The sequence below is a fragment of the Trachemys scripta genome, chromosome 3 (assembly GCF_013100865.1).
Source record: "Trachemys scripta elegans isolate TJP31775 chromosome 3, CAS_Tse_1.0, whole genome shotgun sequence".
NCBI lineage: Eukaryota > Metazoa > Chordata > Testudines > Emydidae > Trachemys > Trachemys scripta.
In genome coordinates this window covers 42,535,497-42,560,664 of record NC_048300.1, presented here as the reverse complement: position 1 = coordinate 42,560,664, position 25,168 = coordinate 42,535,497, and the positions used below count along the sequence as shown (strand labels likewise).

The 25,168-nt window shown below is 44.0% G+C and overlaps 2 protein-coding genes and 1 long non-coding RNA gene across 6 annotated transcripts in view; 1 reads left to right on the top strand and 2 right to left on the bottom strand.

Moving 5' to 3' along the window:
• The window catches only part of INTS7 (integrator complex subunit 7), a 36,078-nt gene extending 31,226 nt beyond the window's left edge, over window positions 1-4,852 (bottom strand). The window contains exons 1-3 of one of the 4 annotated variants that reach the window (XM_034764540.1): window positions 4,637-4,852; window positions 1,886-2,015; window positions 234-380 (exon numbers count right to left, since the gene is read on the bottom strand). In XM_034764540.1, the coding sequence (XP_034620431.1) occupies window positions 234-380; window positions 1,886-2,015; window positions 4,637-4,727 (368 nt within the window). In that variant the 5' untranslated portion in view covers window positions 4,728-4,852. Of the gene's footprint in view, window positions 1-233; window positions 381-1,706; window positions 1,782-1,885; window positions 2,022-4,636 lie in introns of those variants that run through there. The other 3 variants (XM_034764538.1, XM_034764537.1, XM_034764539.1) reach the window with 3 other exon arrangements.
• Window positions 4,853-5,199: 347 nt separating this feature from the next.
• Window positions 5,200-25,168, top strand: part of DTL (denticleless E3 ubiquitin protein ligase homolog) — a 33,493-nt gene continuing 13,524 nt past the window's right edge. The window contains exons 1-11 of the mRNA XM_034764536.1: window positions 5,200-5,319; window positions 5,942-6,067; window positions 9,552-9,650; window positions 10,033-10,094; window positions 10,186-10,306; window positions 11,388-11,453; window positions 13,923-14,038; window positions 14,831-14,904; window positions 16,739-16,842; window positions 18,067-18,171; window positions 21,966-22,078. Coding sequence (XP_034620427.1) covers window positions 5,274-5,319; window positions 5,942-6,067; window positions 9,552-9,650; window positions 10,033-10,094; window positions 10,186-10,306; window positions 11,388-11,453; window positions 13,923-14,038; window positions 14,831-14,904; window positions 16,739-16,842; window positions 18,067-18,171; window positions 21,966-22,078 — 1,032 coding nt within the window. The 5' untranslated portion in view covers window positions 5,200-5,273. The remainder of the gene's footprint in view (window positions 5,320-5,941; window positions 6,068-9,551; window positions 9,651-10,032; window positions 10,095-10,185; window positions 10,307-11,387; window positions 11,454-13,922; window positions 14,039-14,830; window positions 14,905-16,738; window positions 16,843-18,066; window positions 18,172-21,965; window positions 22,079-25,168) is intronic.
• The window catches only part of LOC117874428, an 88,720-nt gene continuing 76,330 nt past the window's right edge, over window positions 12,779-25,168 (bottom strand). Inside the window, exon 4 of the long non-coding RNA XR_004644968.1 lies at window positions 12,779-12,974. This is a non-coding gene — a long non-coding RNA (uncharacterized LOC117874428). The remainder of the gene's footprint in view (window positions 12,975-25,168) is intronic.

The window sequence follows — 25,168 nt, the reverse complement described above, 5'->3', positions numbered from 1 at the left end:
TCAAATGGATATCTAGTATCCTCCTTATTCTGGTCACAAATGTGTTACCTTATTCCCTTTAAAACAGCTGTCTTGTACTTTCAATAAGAAGAAACAGCCTGCTTTTCATTCTTAATGTTGCAGAATTAATTCCAGTTTTTAAAGATTCTAAAGAATTGATGAACATTTACTTTTCTAACTAAACAGCTGTCCCAAAGACTTGCGATAAGTAGTTTTAAATTAGAAAGACATACCTGAGTGTGATTGCTCGAGCAACTGGATCATTGCTATGAATTACAGAGAAAACTCTTTTCACAAACTCATCCACGTTCAGGATCTTCTCTAAGTGCTTTTCACTCTGCTGAGTAACTTTCAGGACACACAGCCTCAAGAAGTTGTTTCTATTGGAAGATACAGATATAGATATATGTGCAGATATAGATATATATACACACACACTTCTATGCAATGGAAATTCACAAACAAGCTGAGAATCAGAATAATGATTCTAACCGATTTAAATTAAATTTACAGACCACTACAAAACACCCTATTTTACATTTGTTTTGTACCAGGATTAGTATATGTTTTGGGTTCAATTCTTTTCCTACTGAAGTTAATGGCAGTCTTGATGCTAAATATATTGGGAGTAGTAGTACTGCAATGAGGTTTGAGGGGATGCAGGTGTCAGGGGGACCTATGTTTGCCATATACACCCACACTTAAGGACTGGATCCTGCAGCTGCTCCATACCCAGAACACACCCACTGACCTTGCCACAAGTACAGGGCTAGCTGCACCTCTGCCCCTTTGTGGTCTTTGAGTGTACCACACCTCAGGCATCAGGCCTCATGCCTATATCTATCCCGGGCTGGAATTCTGCAACTCTTCCACTAAGACTGAACCCTGGGCTACAGTATTCTGTGTATCAATTACCCTGCAGGTTTGACTAGATCCAGCACTGCAGTTCTTCTCTTGGGGAGCTATAACCAGCAGTGGCGCATGTAGTGATCACATGACAGTCTTAAAAAAAGGGGGGGGACGACTTTATTTTAACAGTAGAAACAAATAATTTAGAGAAAAAGGATTTCAAAATCAAGTCTACATGCATGTCTATCCCACCTAAGCCCTACCATTCTGTGATAATGACCTAGGCAGGCCTAGCTCCTTCAGATGCCCCAACATGATCCCCATGTCTCTGTCTCTCTCACCAAATCATTCCCACCTCTCAATAGGGCATCCTTTTTCAAAATGCTATAGTCCTGTTGATGGCTGTTGTGTGCAAGCCTTTTCCAGTAATGGCATTACCTGTTTAACAACCCTCAAGTGTTTGGCTCAAGATAAGCCACTGGGTTTCCCTTCCTGCTTGTTTTTTTCCTTAGAGCCCCCTGTTAAACTAAATCAGTATATTCATATAGTAAATATCTCAACAACCAGGTCAATATACAATATTGTAAGTTACAGAGCAGCCCCAACTCTGCCACATACTTCAATGGGAACTTCTCATTTGGAACAGCTACAGATCAGGCTTTCATTATATATATATCACAAATAAAGAACTGATGTGTTTTAATCTTCTATGCAAGATCTCTGAACCTGGTGATGTTAGGGGTTTGCAGCAGTGCATCTACATTGCTGGCTGATCAACAATGGTTGTAACGGGCAAATTCCCACTGCCAATAAAGCTTTAGAAGGACAGAATAACAATGCCGTCAATTGTTCATTACCACTCCAAATCACTAAGGATGATGTCAGCTGGCTCAAAACAGAGTCCATCCAACCCTCCTTGGACAGGATAGCAGCTGTGAAGTAGGGAAAGCAGGAAGATTATCTAGGCTTCAAAGGAACATAGATCAGAGAAAATAATTACCTGAGGATCAGGGATGTGAAGCAGTACAATACTTACCCAACTCTGAAAACGTCAGCCAGTTTTAGGAATGCAGAATTAATGAGAATGGGGAATGGATATTTCTGAAAGAGCCTGGGAAAACGGACAACAGCTTCACATTGCTCCCCAAGTTTTCCAGACCTGAGGCCTATGTGAAAAACAACAACAACAATTTTCTAGCAGTATAGCTACCGTTTTCTCTGAGGAAAGACTGAAAAACTTGAGATTATCTAGAGTGGAAATAAGATGGAACATGACTGAAATCTAATATAGGAGGTAAATTGGGCTATTTACCCTCTCAATAGAAACTTAAGGGAAAAGTTAATGAAATTGAAAGGTAACAAATCTGCAACTGATAAAAAAACACTCCCCACACATGCACAATGCAGTTAACCCACAGAACCCATTGCCAAAAAATACCATTGAGGCAGAAAGCTTGGCTGGATATTTTAGAAAGGATTACACATTTATATGAATATTGAGAACATCTATTACAGTTGGCCCTGATCCTGAAACACACAAACACACATTTAACTTTACTCACATGAGTAGTCCCATTGAAGACTACAGGACCACTCGCATGAGCAAAGTGACACACATGCTTAAGTGTGTAGGATCTGGGTCTTGGATAGGATAAAACATACATACATTAGAATATGTAAACTCTCAGGGTAATTTTGAGTTTTCTGAAAATGTACAGGAAGTTAAATGTTCTTTCCGCAGAGAATATTTAAAACTGACATTTTTAATACTTTTATGCACTGTCTAACGTCTCTTTGGTCCCTATCAATTGAAAACTGAGTCATCAGTCTTCCATCATTAACTAGTGAGCAGGATAGCTTTCAAGCAAAATACAAATATACTCTTAATTAACACTATTTAAAAGTTGCATGAATAGTCACTAAGTGTACTACTTTTTGTTTCCTTTTTGGTACTACAGAAATCAGTTCAGGAATATGCTTGACAAATATTACTGAGGTATTAGATACACAGAATATGGGCAACAGAGCAAGCACAATCTTGCAAATTCCAGGCCCTGACATCCCCATCAGCTCTCCTACAGACTTCAATCCAGATTCACTTTAGTTAAGTTATTATTAAACATGTATATTGCAGTAGCATGAGAAGGCTACAACTAGTTTAGGTCATGTTGTACTTGACAAGCTCTTCACATTAATTTTTTTTTTTTTCAAAACAAATAATTCTATTCAGTCCATAGTTTAGAAGTGCTCCTGGATTTCTCACCAACATTAAGCTCTCATACATCAGTATCCAAGAACACCACTTTCTATCATTTCCAATTGGCTAGAAGATTCTGTCACATCCTGACAAAGATAACCTGGGCCTCCGTTATTAATGCCTTCATCACCTCTTAGTTGGTCTACGGCAATGCAACATAGATGGATGTGAAACCTTCAGAGCTTAGGAAACTCCAACTGGTACAGAATGCTGCAGCACATGCCCTCAGCAACACTGGCTGCCACAAACAAATCAGACCTGTCCTCCACTCCCTACACAGGTACTCAATAGGCAGATCATGCACCAAATCCACACCACTAGAAGCTTTTGAACAGACAACAAAGTCTTTTTATTTACTTATTTTTTATATTGTTTTCTCTGGAGTCTGGACGTTGGCCAAGAAATTTGGACCTTTATGAAAAATATATTGATTACACCTGATCTAGACCCAAGGTATCTAAGGACAGGTCTCCACTCCAGAATTACTTTGATATACTTATGTCATTCAGCGGTGTGAACAATTCATACCTCAGAGCCACGCAATTATGCCAACCTCAGCACCAACATAGCTACTGCCCCTTGCAGGGGTGGATTATGAGAGCTCTCCCCTCACCTTAGAGCATCAGCACAGCTGCTGATGGAGTGTTTTTAGTGTAGACCTGCCCTGTGAGATCAAGCAAAGCTCTGGGATGAAGACTGTGGTCAACAACTTCTCTTCCCTGGCACAATAGGAGTAAAGCTCATTTGTGCAGGACACAGAGGTCTGGTCTATACTACCCGCCTGAATCGGCGGGTAGAAATCGACCTGTCGGGGATCAATTTATCGTGTCCCGTTGGGACGCGACAATCGATCCCCGAATCGGCACTCTAACTCCACCAGCGGAGGTGGTAGTAAGCGCCGCCGACAAAAAGCCGCAGAGGTCGATTTTGCCGCCGTCCTCACAACGGGGTAAGTCAGCTGCGATACGTCGAATTCAGCTACGCTATTCACGTAGCTGAATTTGCATATCTTAAATCGACTCCCCCCTGTAGTGTAGATGTACCCAAAGATTGTTCAAGGGCCGGCCCAACAAGACTGGGCCATGAACTTTTACGGGAACTAAGGGCCATCACAAGCCACCTTCTGCTGTCAGTCCAAGGCACATTTCTGTGACCTGCGGTCACTAACATGACCCCACAGCTACACACACAGCTCTAGTTAAAACAAACCCCAGCCCAGGACACTGGCACACGGGGAGGGGATGAGCGAGCGCGCCGGGGACAGAGGTTAGTCGGGCAGGAGGACGCACAGCTGGATGCTGCGGGGATAGGGGGCGGGAACAGCGGGAGAACCCGCACGGGGCAGAATTCCCGCCAGACGCCCAGAGGGCTCGGTCACACCCGGGGAGCGGTAAGAGGCGGCGGGGCTGCAAACGCGGCGGGCGCCGACTGTGCGCTCTCCGCGGGGCGGCACAAGGAGGCGGGGCTGCCAGTCTGTACCGCGCATGCGCTGTGCGTGCCACAGCAGGGCCGTAGGCGGCTTCCCCCTACCTTTGTCCAGCTCCATGAGGGCGGAGTTCGCGTCCAGCTCTTGTTCGCCGTAGCCCGCGTCCGCCAGGAAGGACTTAGCGCCGGCGGCCATAGCGCTCCCCGCTCCTGCTACTAGCCCGTAGCACAGCCCGTAAACTCAGTGCGCGGCTACCAGCGCCCCTAACCGTCTTGTGCGGTTGCGCATGCGCGATTCATCACACCACCGACTGCGTTACAGCGTGCGCACGCACTGACACGTTCCCGCCACTGCGTTTGCGGACGCATGCGCTATCTCCAGCTGTACACGTACGGACTCAGTTAGGCTCATAATCCCGCCCCTGGGTCTGTCGCACATGCGCACCGCGCTCCAGTAGGTGCTCGTGTGCAGTGATTCGCCTCCACCCACCGCCTTAGCCTTAGCGCCGGCAGTATCTACCATGGGGGCGGTGGAAGTAGGTGTGGTCTCGTGGTCCCGCCCCGGAGCCTCTGTCCAATGGGAGTTAGCGGGTGTGGCCTCTAGCCCCGCCTCCGTCGTGCTGTCCAATGGGGAGCGGGAATGGAGTTTGGCGAATTGGCGGGTAATTCGGGTGGCGGGAGTGGACGGTCGGTGCTGTGTTCATTCGTGTCCCGGCTGCTGCGTGGGTAACGGTAACGGGTCATGCTCTGCCGCTCGCTCCTCCGCCGGGCCCAGGCCGGGCCGCAGCGTGAGTAACGGATCGCGATCCTTGGGCCCGACCCTCTGCTCCCCGGGATCCGGGTGGCTGGATCCCTGTCTCCCACTGTGCTGAGCCCGCATCTCCTGGGATTCCCCGCCCGCCCAGCCGGACACCGCCTGCCCGGTGGGGGTGGGTGCCAGGGCCCCGGGAAGGGAGGGACGGCAGGTGCCCGTTCTCTCCCCGGCGAGCGGGACCGATGCACGGGTGTGTCCCCAGTAGTGCGGCCCCTGGTGCTCTGTCCTTGCTTGGACGGCCCCATCGCTGCAGCGCCTCCTCTCTGGAGAGATCACCCCACGGATGGCTCTGTCTAGCCGGGGGAGGTGCTCGCAGCTATCCATGATGATGGGGTTTGACTGGCACGTCTCGATAAGACGTTTCTAACTAGATTGGTGTAGCTAATGGTATAGCAAATGCCCGGCGCAAGTCGTGGATTCTTCTGTTTAGTGTTCAAATTATGACTGGTACTTCGGCTCCATGACTAAGTGCAGAACCCCATCAACGCGGATGAGTCCACAAAATCTGGACAAGACCTCTGACCCAAGGAAGTTAGTGGGTTTCATTTCAACAGCTTAAAATCCTGATACATATGTATTCTTTTTCTTATTTTTAGGCCTGTCCTTGCAATATCCCCTACAACATCTCTTGGATTGCTATCAGTGTAGTCAGCAAGATGACCACCTTTCTTATGGAGAGATGGGAATGCCGGTTCCTCCTTTTGGTTGCACCTTTTCTACAGGTAAGTGTTCTTTTTGGAAATTAAAATACTATGCTAGAGCCAAAGTGTTGCATATAAAAATGGACAGATATTGTAACCATTTATTTTGAATGTTAAGTTTCATAAAGAGTTCCTTATTTTATATCAAGGACAAAGCAGACTAGACAGTTAATGACACATCTATCAGAGCAACCAATAAGTTGCAATGAATAAGCTCTTAGGTCAAAAGGTACCATGCCACTTTTCAGGTATAGATGCTATATACAAAAATCCATTATTTCTCTAAGGTGAACTGAGTAACACTATGATTTACTTTGATATAATAGAGCTATGCAACATGATGAACTATGGGAAGGATCATGGAATTTCTATGCATTTTAATAAAGTGTGCTCAGTTAAAGAATTTAAATACATTTACACACTTTAACAGCTTTTGATTTCAGTCTTGTCTAAGGCGAAGTATGTCTCGTTGATGTCGAGCTAAGATGTTTGCAGGTTTAAAATTAGGCCAGTTGGTCTTGGTTCATAAGTAACTGGGACCTGGAACAGAGTGAGTAGTAGTAAATGGAAACTGGTGAGGAGGAGGATGTGCTACTAAAATCCCATATGTATCCCTTCTTACTAAATAAATAACAAAAAAACTTTTAAGTCTTTCTGTGAAGGTAGCATAGGTGAAAGTTGCTGACTTATTTGACAGTTCCGGATACTGAAATCCCTATCTGCCAGTATAGCACCAACATCAGGTGTGCAAGTTTTTCCACACTGCCCCTTCTGCCCCGTGTCCCAACCTTGGCCTGGAGGGACCACCAAAGGATGTAGAGGATAGTTATTTTTTTATATTTATTCAACACTGTGAACAAGGTGACAGTCAGTAGTAAGAGTAGTTGGGTGCTGGCTTTGGTGATGAGCATACCTGTCCTTGAGAAATGAACTAAGCCAACTAATTTTACATGAACCATTGGGCAGCCATCAGATGGCCATGGCTATTGACCACTTCACATCTGGGTTGGTTTGTATCATCATCCTTGAGAGGAGACTTTGGCAGCTCATTACTAGTTCCCTGAGCAATCAAGGCCCCCATATACGCTACTTAATGCAGAGGTCATGCTGAAAACCTTGCTACATCAAATGATGATAGGATATCTGTTTCCTCTACTCTTTGGAATTTGTTATTCTGCCTGCACTATAAAACCATTTTGTATAAAAGTAATATTTCAGCTAACTGATTTATTCAAGGAACAAATATATTAAAGAACACAAATTACTGTGACATTGAGTTAACAAATCCAAGACCTTACTGTGAATCTAGGGAGAAACTCTCTTTCTAAAACATTTGACTCATAAAAGTTAAGGGAGCGTTAAAGGCTCACTTTGCATTTAGAATCTGTAAAATTCTGGGATAAAATAAGTCAATAGAATCATAGAAATTTAGGGCAGAAAGGGACCATGAGAGGTCATCAAGTCCAGCCCCCTGCACTGACGCAGGACCAAATAAACCTAGATCATCCCTAATAAGTGTTTGCCTAACCTGTTCTGGGCAATGACTTGGATCCCACAACCTGCCTTGAAATCCTATTTGAGAATTTAACTACCTTATTAGAAAGTTTTTCCTACAATCTAACCCAAGGGTTCTCAACCTTTTTTTTCCTGAGGTCCCCCTCAACATGCTATAAAAACTCCAGGGCCCAGCGGGGCAGTGGGGAGACTTGGGGCTCTGGGCTGTGGGTGGGGCCTCAAACATAGTTTGACTTCTATTGGGGGTGGGGGGGATAGGTGCCGACGGGGCTTGGGCCAGCTCCACACGGAACAGTCCAGGGAGGCAGCGCCACCTCCACCCCCGACTCACCTCAGCAGACTACCCAGCCTATCTGAGTTGTGTGTGGTGGGAGTTCAGCTCAAAGAGTTTGAAAACCACTCAGGATACAGAGAGGGGGTAGCTAGGGGCTGTGTGCAGGCACGGGGGTAGCTAGGAGCTGTGTGTGGTCAGGGGGGTAGCCCGGGGCTACAGGAAGGGAGTAACTAGGGGCTGTGTGCCAGGAGGGCTCCCTTGTGGTTACTGCTCTCCAAGGGCTCTGTTGGCCACAGAGCCCAAGTCCCCCTGCCTAGACGGCTCTGACCGGCTGCATGAGCTGAGGAGCAGCTGCAACCCCGGCACCAGCAACAGGAGATGCAAAGCCGTGGCTGCCCGCTCCATGGCACCAGCCAGAGCAGCAGATGCCTGCCTCCGGCTTCCTGCCTCCGACATGACCAAGGGGCTGGGAGAGGAGGAAGTGAGGGTGTGTGGAGCTGTCTTTGGGACTGCTCCGCTCTGGCACTGTGAGGAGGAGGAGCAACCAATGCTCAGGGCTTCAGCCCCATGACTCCCGGCTTCAGCCCTGCAGTGGGGGGCCCCAGAGTTCCCGGCTTTAGCCCCGCGGTGGAGGGCGCTGGGGCTCCCGGCTTCAGCCCCATGGCGGGGGAGGCCAGGACTCGGTCTCTGGGTTCCAGCCGCAGGGTTCCTTGGCCCCCCAGAAAGGGCTCAAGGCCACCCAGGGGGCCACGGACCCCCAGTTGAGAACTGCTGATGTAACCTAAATCCCCCTTGCTGCAGATTAAGCCCATTACTTCTTGTCCTACCTTCACTGGATATGGAAAATAATTGATCATCATCCTCTTTATAACAGTCTTTAACCTTTTGAAGACTTTTATCAAGTCCCTCCTCAGTCTTTTTTTCTCAAGACAAAACATGCCCAGTTATTTTAACCTTTCCTCATAAGTCAAGTTTGCTTAACCTTTTATGATTTTTGTTGCTGTCCTCTGGATTCTTTTCAATTTATCTACATCTTTCCTAAAGTGTGTCGCCCAGAACTGGACACAGCACTCCTGATGAGGCTTCTCCATTACCAAGTAGAGCAGAACAATTATATCCTCTTAATACACCCCAGAATATTAGCCTTTTTTGCAACTACATCATGTTGTTTACTGATATTCAATTTGTGGTCCACTACAACCTCCAGATCCTTTGCAGCAGTACTACTATCTAGCCAGTTATTCCCCATTTTGTTCTTGATTTTTTTTTTTTGTATCTGATTTTTTTTCCTTCCTAAGTGTAGTACTTTGCACTTGTCTTTATTGAATTTCATCTTATTGATATCAGACCAATTCTCTAATTTGTCCATTCTGATATTCTATATAAACTACTGAAGCAGCAGTGGACTAGTAGTTAGAAATATGAGTTCTAATTGTGGCTCTGCCACCATCTCACTGTAGCATTTGGCAAGTCACGTAAGCTTTCTGTTTTCCCTTTGGTAAAGTGGACTATTCATATTCTGTTATGGAGCATTAATGTTTATATAGTGCTTTGAAGATGTAAATTGCTATGTAAGTGCTAATTACTTTTTCCAAAGTTGTGCAATTGCTGCATGTTCTATTTAAGTAATTTGTTTGCAGTTCTCTTTTGGGAAGGAAACATTGTGGTAGCTATTTAATATAAAAAAAACATAACTTCCAATCATTTGTCTTTCAGCTTCAGATTTGCAGCATGTACTTGCAGTCGCAAATGAAGAAGGCTTTGTTAGACTTTATGATACTGAAACCCAAAACAGTGGCAAGCAGATCTTTAGAGGTAAATGTAACTCAGAGCAAGATCTGAACTTGATATAAAAAATGGGCGTGATTTGTTAGAAGCAAAGAGTGCTTTTGCTGTGTTGACTAATACTTAAATATGGGCAGTACGTGCATTCCTTCTTTGTAATTTCCTGGCTTCTGTTTTTAAAGCAGTAGTGTGGGCATGTCCCCAGTAGTGCTCTTCTAAACAAATTGTCCCATGTCGCTTTTAGCACCCGTGAAAAGCTGTTGACGACAAGCAACAAAATTTAGTCATTTGAATGTGGGATTAAAAAATTTTTTCATAGTTCTCTACACGTGAATGTCACGCTTCAATGTGTTTCCAAGATGCCTACTTTTTGCATGGTCTGAACTAATCTTAGCTTTTGTTTTTCCTTCAGAGTGGCTGGCTCACTCAAATGCTGTCTTCGACCTTGCCTGGGTGCCTGGGGAACACAGGATTGTAAGATGACTTGTGCTCTCTGACTTCATTTTTAGTGCTCTGGTGAATGACTGCAAAGAATGACTAAATCTTTTCATTTCTTCCCCTCAAGGTTACAGCTTCAGGAGACCAGACAGCCAAGGTGTGGGACGTGAGGGCTGGTGAGCTGCTTGGCATATGTAAAGGTCATCAGTGCAGCCTCAAGTCAGTTGCTTTCTCTAAATTTGAGAAAGGTAAATGTTCATGTTTCTCTTCCCATTTTTTTTAAAGTAAATCTTAGTGCTGATGAGATCTATGGAGGCCAAAGCTCACTATTTGTAGCACAGGCAGTGCCTGAGTAGGCTTCCTCACACTGCCCTTCAAATGTGGCTCAATTGTGTCCAGTAGAGACCTCCTCTGGGGTGAAAGGCTGGTTAAGTTTCCAGTCCCACTCAGTTTTAGTGGTCTCTGGGCTGAAGTTGTCAACAAGGGTGTCTGTGATAGATAGTTACACATAAAGAACTGTAACAGGGGTGGCCAAACCACAGTCTGAGCGTCATGCGGCTCTTTTACATTTAAAATGCGGCTCGTGGACCCCCCTTCGTGCTTCCCCCCGTTTCTCTGTCTACTGGATTGGGGGGTGGGGTGGAGCTTGGGGCTTCTGCCCTGCAGCGGGGTGGTGGGGCTAGGGGCTTCTCCTCCGAGGGGAGGGGGGGTGTCGGGGCTTCAGCCCTCCAGGGCACACCTGCCAGGGCTTGGGGCTTCAGCTGAGCAAGGCTGATGCCCCGAGCCCCGGCGGTGCCTCCTGTGGGGCTGAAGCCCTGAAACCAGAAGGCAAGCTCGGCTCTTGAACTTCAGAAGATTGTCGTATGCATCTCAGAGGATCAGTAGGTTTGGCCACCCCTGAACTATAGTAAGATTAGCTACTGCTGCATGAGACACCAGAAAGCGATTTAATGCTGATAACTTCTTGTCATCACTAACCTGAGCCAAATTTAAGCTATTAAAGTTGGAGGTCCCCTAAGTCATTCAGTTCTCCTTGTATATTCATATGCTACTATCTTCAATTATTGCTTGTGGGTCAGTTATAATAAGGGACAAACCCACCAATCTCCTTTGCCAAACAGTACCAAGCAGCAGGCTGCCTTTCCTCAGATTCTAAATCTATCACCTTAGCAGTGAGCCTGCAGCCTTGAGATGTGGTTGCCAGGTTTAGGGCTAGGACAGGCAGATGAGGCAGGGCATTGTCACAGAGCTGGTATCACCCTGGCTTGAGTTAATCTTCTAAAATGAACACTTGTAACTTTTTGAAGCTAATAAATATGTTTCCCTCAGCTGTCTTCTGTACTGGAGGCAGAGATGGAAACGTCATGCTCTGGGACACCAGATGCAACAAAAAAGGTAGGTGAGCTTTCAGATGTGTGTAATGGGGCTGGTGGTTTTTGTTCCATATTGGAGCTTATTCATTGGGTTGATGCAGTTCATTGCACTACAGGCAAAGTCCCTTGAACAGGACATGGATAATTTGGGGGGAAAGCTGCTTTAGTGGGAGAAAACCAAGGATCTGATTTCTCTGTATTTAATGGGTATTGCCACTTTCATGGGACTCTCAGATTTGCCTAAGTCTCTGTATTGATATGTTTTGTGGGCCATAATTACAGAAATGTAGGGCCTGAAAGGGACCTCGAGAGATCATCAAGTCCAGCCCCCTAAGATGAGGTAGGACCAAATAAGCCTTATCCCTGACAGGTGTTTGTCCAGCTATTCTTAAAAACCTCCAGTGAGTGGGATTCCACAACCTCTCTTGGAAGCCTGTTTGATAGTGTAACTACCCTCATTGCTAGAAAGTCTTTCCTATTATCTAACCTAAATCCCCCTTGCCGCAGATTAAGCCCATTACTTCTTGCCCTGCTTTCACTGGACATGGAGAATAATTAATCACCGTCCTTTTTATAACAGCCCTTAAAATATCAAAAGACTGTTTTCAGGTGCCCCCTTGATCTTCTTTTCTCAACACTAAACACACCCAGGTTTTTTTTTAACCTTTCCTCATAGATCAGGTTTTCCTAACCTTTTATAATTTTTGTTCTCCTCCAGATTCTTTTCAGTTTATCTACATCTTTCCTAAAGTGTGTTGTCCAGAACTGGACGCAGTACTCCAGCTGAGGCCTCTCCAATGCCAAGTAGAGTAGGACAATTACCTCCCATGCCTTACCTATGACACACCTGTATGTACACCCCAGAATAGTAGCCTTTAAACTGCATGACATTGTTTGCTGATATTCAATCTGTGGTCCACTATAACCCCCCATTTCGTAGTTGTGTCTTTGATTTTCTTTTTTCTTTCCTAAGTGCAGTACTTTGTACTTTTATTGAATTTCATCTTGTTGACTTCAGACCAATTCTCCAATTTATCAAGGTTACTTTGAATTCTAATCCTGTCCTCCAAAGTGTTTGCAATCTCTCCCTGCTCCGTGTCTTTCAACCAGTTGTACACCCATCTTTATGATCATTACATCTAGGTCACGTTTCCCTACTTTGCTTATGAGAATGTCATGTGGAACTGTGTCAAAAGCCTTACTAAAATGAAGATATCTCTTGCCTTGCTTTCTCCCTATTCACTAGGCCAGAAATCATGTCCAAAAAGGAAATAAGGTTGATTTAGCCTAATTTGTTCTTACACAAATCTATGCTGGTTATTCTTTAAAACACTATTATCCTCTAGGTGTTTACAAATTGATTGTTTAATAATTGGTCTGTTGTTCAGAGTTAGAGTTGCTACAAATTGTTCTCAGCAGCTGATCAGTGCTTTTGCTGTCCAGACTCAAGATGCCATCTGGAGGAAATAGCTCTTGGTGCATGCTGTTCTCCACGCTTCCACTGTACCCATGCTCTTGCCAATCAGTTGGGGACTTCAACTCACTGGATCAGGCAGGGAGGAAAAAAAATTGTTAGAGCAATATCCAAGACTGGAAAGGAGAGTGTGTGAGGGTTAGGGCTGTGAGCTGGTAGATGTCCTAACTGCTGTGATTACTATCAAAAGAGGAAAGATCTGATCCAAGAACTAGCTGCCCGAGATTTTACTTCACAGTTGTCTGACTCTCCTGCAAGAAATGACGCCATAACATTGGTTTTAAACCTTTTCAGCACTGACATGTGGGCAAGGTGCTCTCACTAAGCTGCACCATATGTGACAGAACTCAGACTAGTTGTAGATCAGTCAGATGGCTTTGTAAGGTGCTCAGACACCATGGTGATAGGTGCAGGAGTGATGGATGAACAGAAAACTGAGTCTCCTCAATGAGATTTATCAACTTCATTGTACTTGGAACCAGACTGGAGAAAGCACTACAAATGTACTGTGGGAGCAATCCTGCACTGGACTAGATGATCAGATGTATTTCCCTCACAATTTAGCTAACGTTAATGAAGTGCTATGTAAGTGCTAACTTTTAGAAACTTGACACACACTGTATTTAATAAACCTTATGACTGCATGTTGTTAAATCAACAGGATTTAAATGTATTAAACTGATACTTCATTAGTGAAATTAATTGTAGAACTCACTGTCCTAAAGGGCTAACCATGGTTTGCACTTCACTTAATCAGGAAGAATTTAACCTATTGAAGAGTCCTGACCGTATGGCAGCTATTGCAATATACGCTCATGTTCTTTATTTCCTGCTTCTATTCAGCATTAGAAATAATTGAAAATGCTTGTTTGCAGAGTATATGAATGAAACTAAAGGTCACTCTCAGTCACTTCCTAGAATGTATTTCCACTCCGTGTCTATTTTTATTAAAACTATGTCTGTAAATGGGAGCTAATCTAGCAGTAATAAGTGAGGCTTCCTGGAACTGTCTTTCAGATGGATTTTACAGGCAGGTGAATCAAATTGGAGGAGCCCACAACATAGTAGACAAGCAGATACTCTCCAAACCAAAGAAGAAAAAGCAGAATCTCAGAGGACTTGCCCCTTCAGTGGTAAGAACTTGGAAAGTGAAAGAAATCTAGGACTCTACTTCCCAAAATAGCATTTTGTGGTAGCTTTGCAAAGTAATGAACAAGAGAGCATCTCAACTGGGGAGAGCTATCTAGTTTGAATGAGATAGAAATGCTGATAAACTTATATTCTTCAAAGCCTGATCTCTATCGTTGTTGATCAATTTGGGTCACCTGTGTGGGGAATTAACTATGAGATCCAGTTATCCTTGAGCAAATCACATGTTCTTTCCTTGCCGGGTATGCACTTGTGTTTTTATTTTGGAGGGATCATTACTCCATTCCTAGGCTTCTAAGATTGGCTTTTTCAGGAAGCTGTTCACACTGTCATGCTTTGATATTTATAACTCATGGGAGTAAGAGTTGTGCCTATTTCATCCGCTAAATGCCATGGTGCGAGAGCTCTACTATGTCTAATCTGTGAGGAGTGTTTTCAAATCTGAGCCCAATCCCATTGATCTATGTGGGAATTCTACTTGCGGGGTACTTGCAGGATCAGAACCCGGTGTCCTAAATTGCTACTAGCACTCCTGGGCCTCCTGCCTATGGTGACTAAATTGCTGGGCAACAAAAACTTTGTGACCATGGTGGAGTCCAAGGACTGAGCCACTACTAAAGCAAGACTGAGGCTAGTTAGCGGTTTGGCAGAACTCAGAAATTGTCTGTCTGGGAAGGAGAGTGAACTGATTTCCCAAACATTCATGCTGGCCTTGAACTTTGCAGAGAATCTCTACTGACTCTGACAGAAAACAAATAGCTTTCTTTTCCTTTTAGGATTTCCAGCAGAGTGTGACAGTGGTGCTGCTTCAAGATGAACACACCCTTATCTCTGCAGGAGCTGTCGATGGGTAAGGAGAGAGAGAATGGATTTTTTTCTGAGTTAATCTGAATTTTCCTCTCAGCGGCACGGGCAGAAACTGAACAGAAATTGTATGGGTCCCAGTAGATTTTACATATTGCTTGAATCAGAGTAAATTGCTGGTGAACATCTGAAGTGTTACTGATTGTCCATCTAACAAAATCTAGAGTAGACAATAAGAGCCATGAATGGTTCTAACAAGAGGCCAGCTCAGGCTCTGGTATTCTGGCACGTGGGCGGATGAGATACCTTGTTTAACTGCGTAGGGAAATTCACTCTACTTGCCAATTAGAAAGGTCTCTAACAATGTTAATTTTAGATTTAAATGAGACTTGATAACATCACTTTTAAGGAAGCAATGCACTATAATAGCAATTTTTCATCTGTAGAGTTTAAAGTCCTCTACAAAGGTGGGCAGGCATTTCCCCCATGATACAGGTGGGAAAACAGAGGCAAAGAGCAGCTAGGTGGCTTTCCCCAAATCACTTAGGGTATGTCTACACTGCAATTAAACACCTGTGGCTGGGAAGTGCCAGCTAACTCGGGCTCAGGCTGTGAGACTGTAAAATTGTGGTGTAGATGGCTCAGGCTGGAGTCTGGGCTCTGGGACCATGTGACGGAAAGGGTCCCAAAGCTCAGGCTCCAGCCTGAGCCCAAACATCTACGCCACAATTTTATAGCCCCGTGAGCCCGAGCCAACTGACGTGGGCCAGCTGTAGGTGTCTAATTGCAGTGTAGGAGGCCTTCTGACTCCAGACCAGTGCTGAGTCTGCTGGATTGCATCACCACTTCTGAATGTGTTTCTTACTCCTCCTTACTGGGGATTTAATTAGTAGGGCAAGCCGTGAATTTAAAAAAAAAAAAAAATTGGCTTGGAAAGAGCACTCTTGTAAAGGTATGTTAAAATTACGGGCCTTATGTGACGAATCTCTTTAAAAGCCTAAAAAGGTGTCCTAAAATGGGTTGTGATGGTGAACCCAAGGTATTGCTGCCATTCATGACAAGTGGTTGAGTTTTCTTTCAAGCTTCATAACCAAGTACCAGGGGGATGCTGTTTTAATTGTTCTAGCACCTCCATTTTTGTTTAGGGGAAGGTGTCAGACTACTGGGTGGAAATATTATTCTTTAGATAATAAAGTGGCTGGATATGTGTGAGTGTGCAGGATAAAAAAAACAGAGGGTGCATTTTTGGGGTGTGAGGTCGGTTGGTATATCTTGGAGTGCTAATAAACTGTCCTTCTGGTTAATATGGAGATTACCTTCTCAGGCTCTGATCCTGCAACCACCTCCACGTGGCCAGATCCCTGCACACAAGCAGAGTGCTACTGAAGTCAACAGAGTTGGGGTCCACCTGCATGGAGCTCATTGCTGGGTCAGGGCCTTCATGACAGAGAGTAAGGAAGAAGCTTGAAGGGCTTTTTCAGTCTAACTGTCAAAATATCAATGCATCCTCTTTATTTTAGTTTTCATCTGAGAAAATTAACTTAGTTTTTTATCTCATTGGGTCAAATTACATCTTGATTCTCTCTGAAACCTAATTCTTGGACTGGAAAACTTCCATGCTTTAGCCTTAAATATATTATATTAGTTGCAAAAATAGAACATTCTGGAAGGTGAAAGGCAGCCAATGACTCCACTGCCTAGCCCAGCAATCTCAGTTGTCATTCTCTGAGCAGGCCTCTGCTCTGGTTTGCTTCAGTCATGTTGCATTTCTAGATTCACTGGATACAAGTGGTGGGGAACCATCCTCTTATTGCTGTAGAATGCTTTAATCAACTCTGTGTAGCAGGTGTAGAAGGAGATGCCTGTATCTTGAATTTCAGTGTAATCAAAGTATGGGACTTGCGCAAGAACTACACCATGTATCGGCAGGATCCGGTGCCGTTCAAGTCAATCTGCTACCCTGGGATCAGCACTCGCAAACTGGGTAAGCAACTGAATGATGTTACTCCTCAAAGTTTTAGGTTGATCTGAAAAATGATGTGAAAGAAGATGGCTTGGAGGGGATTCATGTCTTGTGTCAGTGATTTCCAGATCTGACTGGCCTGATTTAGCAGGGCTTTTTTTTTTTTTTTTTTTTAAACAGCCAGCACCATAAATTCAAGCAGAGATTTGAAGTTCAAGCTGTTTCTCCTGCTTCTGTATCATCAAACCAGTAATAATAACTCCTGTGGGTCTTTCTAGTGGGATTGCACAAAAGTAACTGGGTGGAGAACATGGTCCTGCAATTTGAATTTAGCTAACTTGGTGATGATGAATGAGCTAAAACCAAATTCAGCTCCTTCTCTCTTTGTTGTGTGGGTTCTGCAGAGCCAACAGGGGTACAACACAGTAAAACTTCTATTGGTCAGAAAGGTAAGCAGCTCTAACTCTGAATACACACAGGGAGCAGATCTACTGAATAAGAAGGTGCTATTTTTACATGGTAGCTTTCTTGACTAGAACCTCACTTTAAGGCCCAGCTTATTATAAAAATCTTGATTTTGTTTCTGCTGCTCTGCACTTACATTGATTAAAATCCTTGTATCCTAACTCCACAAGACTAGCATACTGGATCGGACCAGTGCTCCATCTAGTTCAGTATCGTGTCTCTGACAGTACGAGTCCAGTACCAGCTGCTTCCAAACAAGATGAAAGAAATCCTGCAGCAGGCAGTTATGAAATAATCTGCACACAGGGAACGCTTTTGTCTAACCCTGGAACCCTAACTAATCAGTTAGAGGTTGACTTATGCCCCGAAGCAGGAAGTTTTGTGTTCCTTCCAAAACTCTTGGTGGTTATTTATTTAATCTTTTACTGTGTATAAATCTGGATGTTCTTGTTACCCTTGTAAATCCAACTTTACAAGTGCCTGTGAGATTGCTGCTTTTGAAAGTCCGGCTTATATAGGTGAGATGGATGGTTTCTAAACTTCTCCATAAAGTCTTGGGAGAGGTCAGGGGTGAGAATATGCTGCATCAGTTCTAGAAAATTTGATCCTCCAGTCACTGTGCCTTCTGAAAAAAGAATATCCCAGTAACATCACATGTAATAGAGATGCCCAGAATTGTGCCCAGAAGCCTTCCACTTGTTTTTTTGTTTGTTTGTTTGTTTGTTTGTTTGGGGTTTTTTGGATTTACTGGTTATGCAGAACTTCTCTTTCTGTCTCCAGGATATTCTAGTCTGGTTCTGGACTCCACTGGTACCAGTCTGTTTGCTAACTGCACAGATGACAATATTTACATGTTCAATATGACAAGTTTAAAGACCACTCCAGGTAAGAATGATACCTGTGGAAACAGTTGCCAAATGCCTAGACTGACACTATAAAATGCAGCTTCTAAGTTTCAGCCACAAGTTAGGCACCTGCTAAAATCTGGGGTCAGGATGGCTCAGGGCATTGTTAAAGGGATACAGAACTCTTCTTGCGCCTCTAGTTCAAGTTGGGTCCAGGTCAGTAATGAAAGTAAAGTTGATGTAAACGGATGATGATTTGGTGGCCTGTATGAAATTAGTTTGGTCGCAGCCTGGATATCCACACCGCAGAAACCACCGTCAAAACTGGCACTAACTGGAACTGGTTGTTGGCAGTTTTGGTAGAGATTCCAAGGATGGGAAAAGTTTATTCTGTCTTTTAACCCTGGAAGACTGGGCACAATGTGGATCGTAGCAATGCAAGCTTTCCCCATCACTTGTGCCCTGTTTTGGAGGGACTGCCTGAAGGAATGAGAAGCCTACTTATTCCTTTGTATCTTCTGTGACTGCCTACAAAGAGCCTCTGTTATGATATCTGTTCTTGTGATGTGCTCAGATCCATCATAATGGAGTTGGGATAAAAACTAGGAACTGGACTGGAGTCACTCAGGCCATGTCTACGCTTACCTCAGATCAACACTGCTGAGATCGATGCAGTGGGGGTTGATTTAGCGGGTCTGGTGAAGTCCTGCTAAATTGACGGTAGAGCGCTCTCTGGTCGACTCCGGTACTCCACCGGAACAAGAAGAGTAAGATATGTTGACGGGAAAGTGTCTCCTGTTGACGCAGCGTAGTGTAGACACCACAGTAAGTTGACCTAAGCTACGTTGGCTTCGGTTACATTATTCACGTAGCTGGAGTAGTGTAACTTAGGTCAACTTACAGCGGTAGTGTAGACAAGGCCTCAGAGACCACAGCTACCAGATTAGGAATACTTGGCTTCTGGACATTACCCCTGTAAAGCACACTTTAACCAGTGAATGCCCCACGCTCTAGTGCCATCTCTGAACTCTAAAGTTACATTAAGTCTTAATGTATGAGGAGAAAAAAATGCATGTGGTCTGATGATAAATTGTCTCCAAAGATCCTAAGACATCACCATTCTGAGTTGAGTTTTTATAACAGTCCCCAGAACACTCCTACACTGTATGAGGTCTTCAGCAGAGATCCAGGCTATCTTTTCAGATGGCTTTGGCTGTGCCTCTGTGACCTTTGTGCTAACACAATGAATTAATGACAGAGTTGCTTCTGTCAGAGACAGACAAATGCTTCACCGCAATAAGCAGTGACACTTCTTACTAGATGTAGCTCAGTCAATGGCATAGTTTTAGAATTTCCAGAGACTTTTCTTAGTCACTCAGCCAATGGAACTCAAAAGAACAAGGAAGGGGAAGGGAAGAGAATCTCCTTCAGGAAGACAGCCCAGTGAGAATGCTTCCAGAGCTGAGCAGTAGTGTCAGTTCTCAATATTACCAGATTAGCTGCTGATGTCAAATATGCTATTTCTCAGCTCTGGAAGCATTTTCACCAGGCTGCCTTCCTGCCTCTTCAACCGCACAGCACAGGAGAAACATAAGAATGGCAAGCCTGGCCACTTGGAGAAGAGAAATCACAGATCAGATTTCTGTGCTAATAAACGTGAAGCTCTGCATCCGAGGGGAGGAAACAAACAATACAGAGGGGGGGGGGGGGTTAACTAACCAGAAACAGCACCATCATGTTAATTTATCTTTAGTTTGTCTCCATACAACCATCCTTAGGTCTTGTTTGTTTAAATAGCAGTCACTTCTGAAGGGAGGGCGTAAGATTGGGAGGCTGGGTGAGGAGGTGTCTAGAAGGATCTTTTCTTTTATTTTTTCCCCATACTGTGGAACAGAAAGTCTGAGTTTTAGTAATATTTGCTGTGCAGCCCTAGGCAAGTCATTCCACTTTTCTGTCTCCATTTCCCATTTAGTGTTTAAAATGGAGATGTTGACACTGATTACTATCCCTGAGGAAGATTAATTAGATAATGTCTATATAGAGCCTTGAACTCATTCTATTCTATACAAAAAATAAATAATTTATTATTCCTGTATAAGGTTTATAAATAGAGCTGGGCAAATTTCTTCAGTTGAATAGTAAATTCACAGAAAAATGCAGTTTCAGGGAGACTATTCCTGAATTAATGTGGAATTCAGCAAATAGTTTTGGCCACGTAAAAAATGGGGGGTGGAGAATGGAAAAAGTCAGCTGTTCCTTTCAAGATTTCATTTCAAAATGAACTGGTTCAAACTGACATTTTGTTTTGAAATGATGGTTCCACTCGACCCAAACAAAATTTGTTTGGTTTTTATGTTTTGGTAAAAATCTGAAAAAAAAAACAGTTTTGGTGTAAAACTGAACACATTTTTGGGGCATTTTTCAGTTCAGCCACAGAATCAATTATTCACTCAGCGCTAGTCCTAGAGGGACAGGACAGTCTCCAGTCTGGCTTTTGATTTTAGTCACTAGCTTCTATTGACTTCTATGTAATGATGGATCAGCATTAGGAGGCAAATCTTGATTCATATTATTGGTTGCAAAACATTTCACTGTTGTTTCAAAGAATTCTCAGCCAAACAGAATGTGTCCATCCTATTCTGAGCCCTGCAGAGGGCAGCAGACTCTTGCAGATTCACTTCAATAACTAGAAAACCAGCAGGGTCTGCTGTTGCTTTTCTCTTTGTAGCTCGGTCTGAATCAATTCTGTTCCCTTTTAATTTGGAGGAGGAAGTGGGGAAATGGCTCCTCAGTAGGATCTGTCCCTGTTGCCAGTGTGCAGGCTCACGCTGCATCCTGTCAATCTGAACACTGCATTGAAACAAAAGCTGGCAAGAGCTACAGGATCTAGCATGGTGTGGTGACCTTTGTAAATGCAAGTTCATGAAATACTCCAAATACAAACAAACTTCCTTGAAATAGAAACTGTAAGTGGTTTCCCTGCTAAACTGCTACTCTAGGTTCTTACTGTATTGCTGCTGTAAATCAGACACCACTATGTTCACAGTTCACTTCCTAGCTCTGTATGCCAGTGTTGGCAGAGGGCCTCAGTCACGTATCCTGCTAAATTCGGTAACTTGCCCTTTCTACCTTGATAAGAAGCCTGGGTGTAGAGTAGCCGAGTGCTCTAGATCTGTGTGCTGCTCCCGTGTTGGCTGCTGGAACTTCCGGTTCTTGGCATACCAAGGATTGCAGCTATTCAGGGTAGTAGTTTCATGGCTTAATAGTTCAGGTGAGGTGTTACTGGGACTTTAAAAATAGGCCAGCGACCAGTGTCTCTGAGCCAGCACATATTCTCCTTAAGAAATAAAGCACTGGCAGGAAGAAGGGGGAGGAACAAATGTCTCCTCCACTGTTTCAGTAGAAGCCAGGTCTTAGCTAACAACAATTACTGGGTGCCCCATTCTTTTTTTTTTTTGGCGGGGGGGGGGAGAGTTGCACTCATGGCCCTGAGAATAGGAGACAAAGAGGCTGACTGAGGGGCCTGGGCTGGGCCCAGAGGAGGTCCTTGCCTGGAGCTGTCACACGGGAAGGAGAGGATTTAACAAAGCTATTAGATGACTGCACCACTGTGCTGTGCAGGGGTCAGTTTATAGCAAAAGGGAATGGTGCCTCCTGCTAGCTAGTGGATGAAACTTGGGGCCCTACAGCAAGGGAGTCTGTATAACCACTGCCTTTTGAGCTATGTGAACAGGCAGGAAAAGCCTGTAATGTCAGCCCTAGTTGTGTAATCAGCTGAACTACAGAATTATGTTCTGAGTTTATTTATTTTTATTACTTTTTTTTTTGTCTCAGTGGCAGTCTTCAATGGACACCAGAATTCCACCTTTTATGTCAAGTCTAGCACTAGCCCAGATGACCAGTTCCTGGTTAGTGGCTCAAGCGACCAGAGTGCCTACATCTGGAAGGTGAGACACTTGAAAGAAACCCAGACACACCAACCTGACGGCCCAGAATTGTTCTGTTTTCTCCTTTTGTTTGCTTTCCACATTCACATAGTGAATGGAGATGACTGGGGAGGAGGGGTCCCATTTAAAGCAGCACAGGCTTAGTTCCTGGCATGTTGTGCCCAAAGTATACAGCTGTCAAACCTGAATGTAACTATTAATGTAAAACAGAGCTAACCTCCTGCCACCATTATGTCTCTCATCACTGCTGATTATTGTAAGTTGCTGATCTTAATCTGGTTTTAATGGGCATTAAAATCTTCTGTTTATTCAGCAGCTATGACAGGTAGAAGGTTCTTGGTTCATATTTAGCAGCGGTGCACATTAGTGGAGTCTAACAGCTTAATTGTTTTAACGGGCACTTTTTTTTTCCACTTCATAAGCTCTTGGTTCAGACATAGCTTTTTCTCATGCTTAATTTGCAATAGTTAAAGCCTTTGTATTATGGCAAGGGCTCAGCCAGAGCCTTCAGCAAAATTCCGAAATGCTGGCTGACAGCTGAGGAGCTTAGTCACTTGGCATCTCTAGCTGACGTGTAGGAAATGCAAATGTCACCATGTTAATAGCAGGGCCTTCAAAATGAGAGAAGTTCTGTTCCCCGCTGTGTCGTGTGGGGAGGGATTGTGGAGTTTCATCCACGCAGAAACGTGGATAAGAGAGGCATTCTCAGACAAAGAGACAAATGGGTACAATCTTTAGGTGACTGTTTGTGTAACTCTTCAGATTATGCTGTTTAATGCTGCAATGAATCCTGGCTGGGGTGTTTTTCAATACCATACTACTGTTCCTGCAGTAAAGTTTGAGGCATATTGATTGTAAGAGCAGGAAATCAGTGAATTTGGAATCCTGTCTCTGAACTGGCCACAAGACTTTTTTTCTCAATCTTAGAATTGTTATTGCTGTCTCCATTTTACATTAGCACCATTGGCCTAAACTCAGCCACTCTCTTGCAGGAAGCTCCTGCCATTTCTGATCAGTATTGCTGGTTTGCAGGGTAGACTTTTTGCACACACACACCTCACCCCTGTATATTTATAGTTCTCTTACTTGGATTTCCTTATCCTGTAAGCTGCCCTGTGGTGGTAGATTTCAATAGATAGGAACCTATTTAAGTACCAACCACAACTTAATCCACATTAGGGTGAATCTTCACTTTTATCTCTAATATTGTGTTCCATGCCCAAACCGTTTGCCAACTCCCCTCCCCCAAGTAACCCTTTCATGGCACTGTGCAACCTCTACACTGTCTTCTGTTGCTCAGAGGCAAAATTCATCCCCTTACAGGGGATAAGGGAGAGCTATTTAAATGTGGCTCACCTGACCTATATCCAGTCAGCCAATCTGCTTCAAACACACTTGCATGAGCGCTTCTGAATTCCTTGGTTTAGTTATATTCACTACCAAACGATGTATTTGATGTGATGCTTTCACTCCTGCCCACCCCTAACTTAACATGTACCTTCTACTATCAGGCACTGGCAAAGTCAGCTGTCTGAAAATTGAACCTGCCCTGCTTTCCCAGCCTGCTCTCTTTTCGTGATGGGTTTGGAAATAAAAGCACAGTTAGGAGTGCAGAGTATGTACGACAGCAGCCTTGGCTCAGGCTCGTAGCCATTTTGGGTCTGAGAGAAGCGTTCTTGTAAGGTTCGTGGCTGCTTCTTTAGGAGTAGCAGCGCCGCAGTGATGTGTTTGCTTTCATAGCAAAACTAATAGGTATCCCCTTAGGCTTATCTTCAGTGGTTCATAACGTGCCAGGCTTATCCAGCAAACCGGCTGTGTGATCTTGCATTGCACATTTCAAGTCCATGTTTTTAAAAAGGTTCCCTGGAAACTATGCTGGGAACGGCACAGGAATATTTAAGGGCTTCATAAAATTCAGAAAAAAATGGATTTAAAATCCATCTGTTTATTTTTATAAGATTCCCAGTGCTATAGCATGTGGATGCCAAACATTAATTAAAACAAATATACAAAGGGTGGTCAGGTGACCATTATTATGTTAACCCTGTGGCTAATTTATGTAGTGGTAGCGTTCTCTACACTGACAATCGAAAACTTATCACAAATCCGATCTACTCCGATTCCTTCCTGTGCCCAGAAGGCTGCCAGACTTTATTGATTTTGATGTAAACATACTACTGAGATGTCAAGTATCAGGGGGTAGCCGTGTTAGTCTGTATCTACAAAAACAACAAAGAGTCTGGTGGCACCTTAAAGACTAACAGATTTATTTGGGCATAAGCTTTCGATCAGTGCCATAGATAATATATGGTCAGCTGCTCTGAGAAGCATACAAGTGAACTGCCAACAGAGACAAAGTTTACCCTTGTATTTTCAAAATGGGAGGGGGTTCTGAGAAGAGGCGCTGTCTGTGCAAATTCAGAGGTAGGTAAAAGGCAATTTAATGAGGACATTGTCCACCTAAGACATTTCCAGGAGACTCTTGATTAGTAGTGGGATGTTGTACCTAGGTCAGGAAATGCCATGGACTGAGGTTATTGCTGACCAGACAAGGAGCACCTTGTGGTTCCATGTTTCAGCATGTGACATCACGTGCATGTAGGGAGCACTTCAAGAAAAGTAACTGCTGGTCCAGTAATCAGTTGCATCTGTAAGAACCCCTGCATTCAGCTTAGCATTAGGGGTAGGGGTGGAAAGTATTTATTTTAAAATGGACATCTGACTTTGAACCACTAACTAACCAGGAACAGGAAGAAACTTCCTTTACAGCCAGGTGGTTCCATAACTATACTTTTCTTTGAACCATCTGGTACTGGCCACTGTCAGAGCAGACAGGATACCAGATTAGGAGGACCCTTGGTCTGACTTAGCGTCACACTTCATATATTCCTGTGTAGTCTGATGTGTACATAATATAAGACATATCCTGAATCCCAATAGATAGCCAATCGCCTATCAGTTTTTATACTTATATGTACATTTTGGCATCCTAATGACATAATAAAACATGGGGGACAAAGCACTTGCGATGCTGATTTAACCAGAACCCAAAGGATACAGCATCAACAACCTAGTTTGTACTCTGTTCCT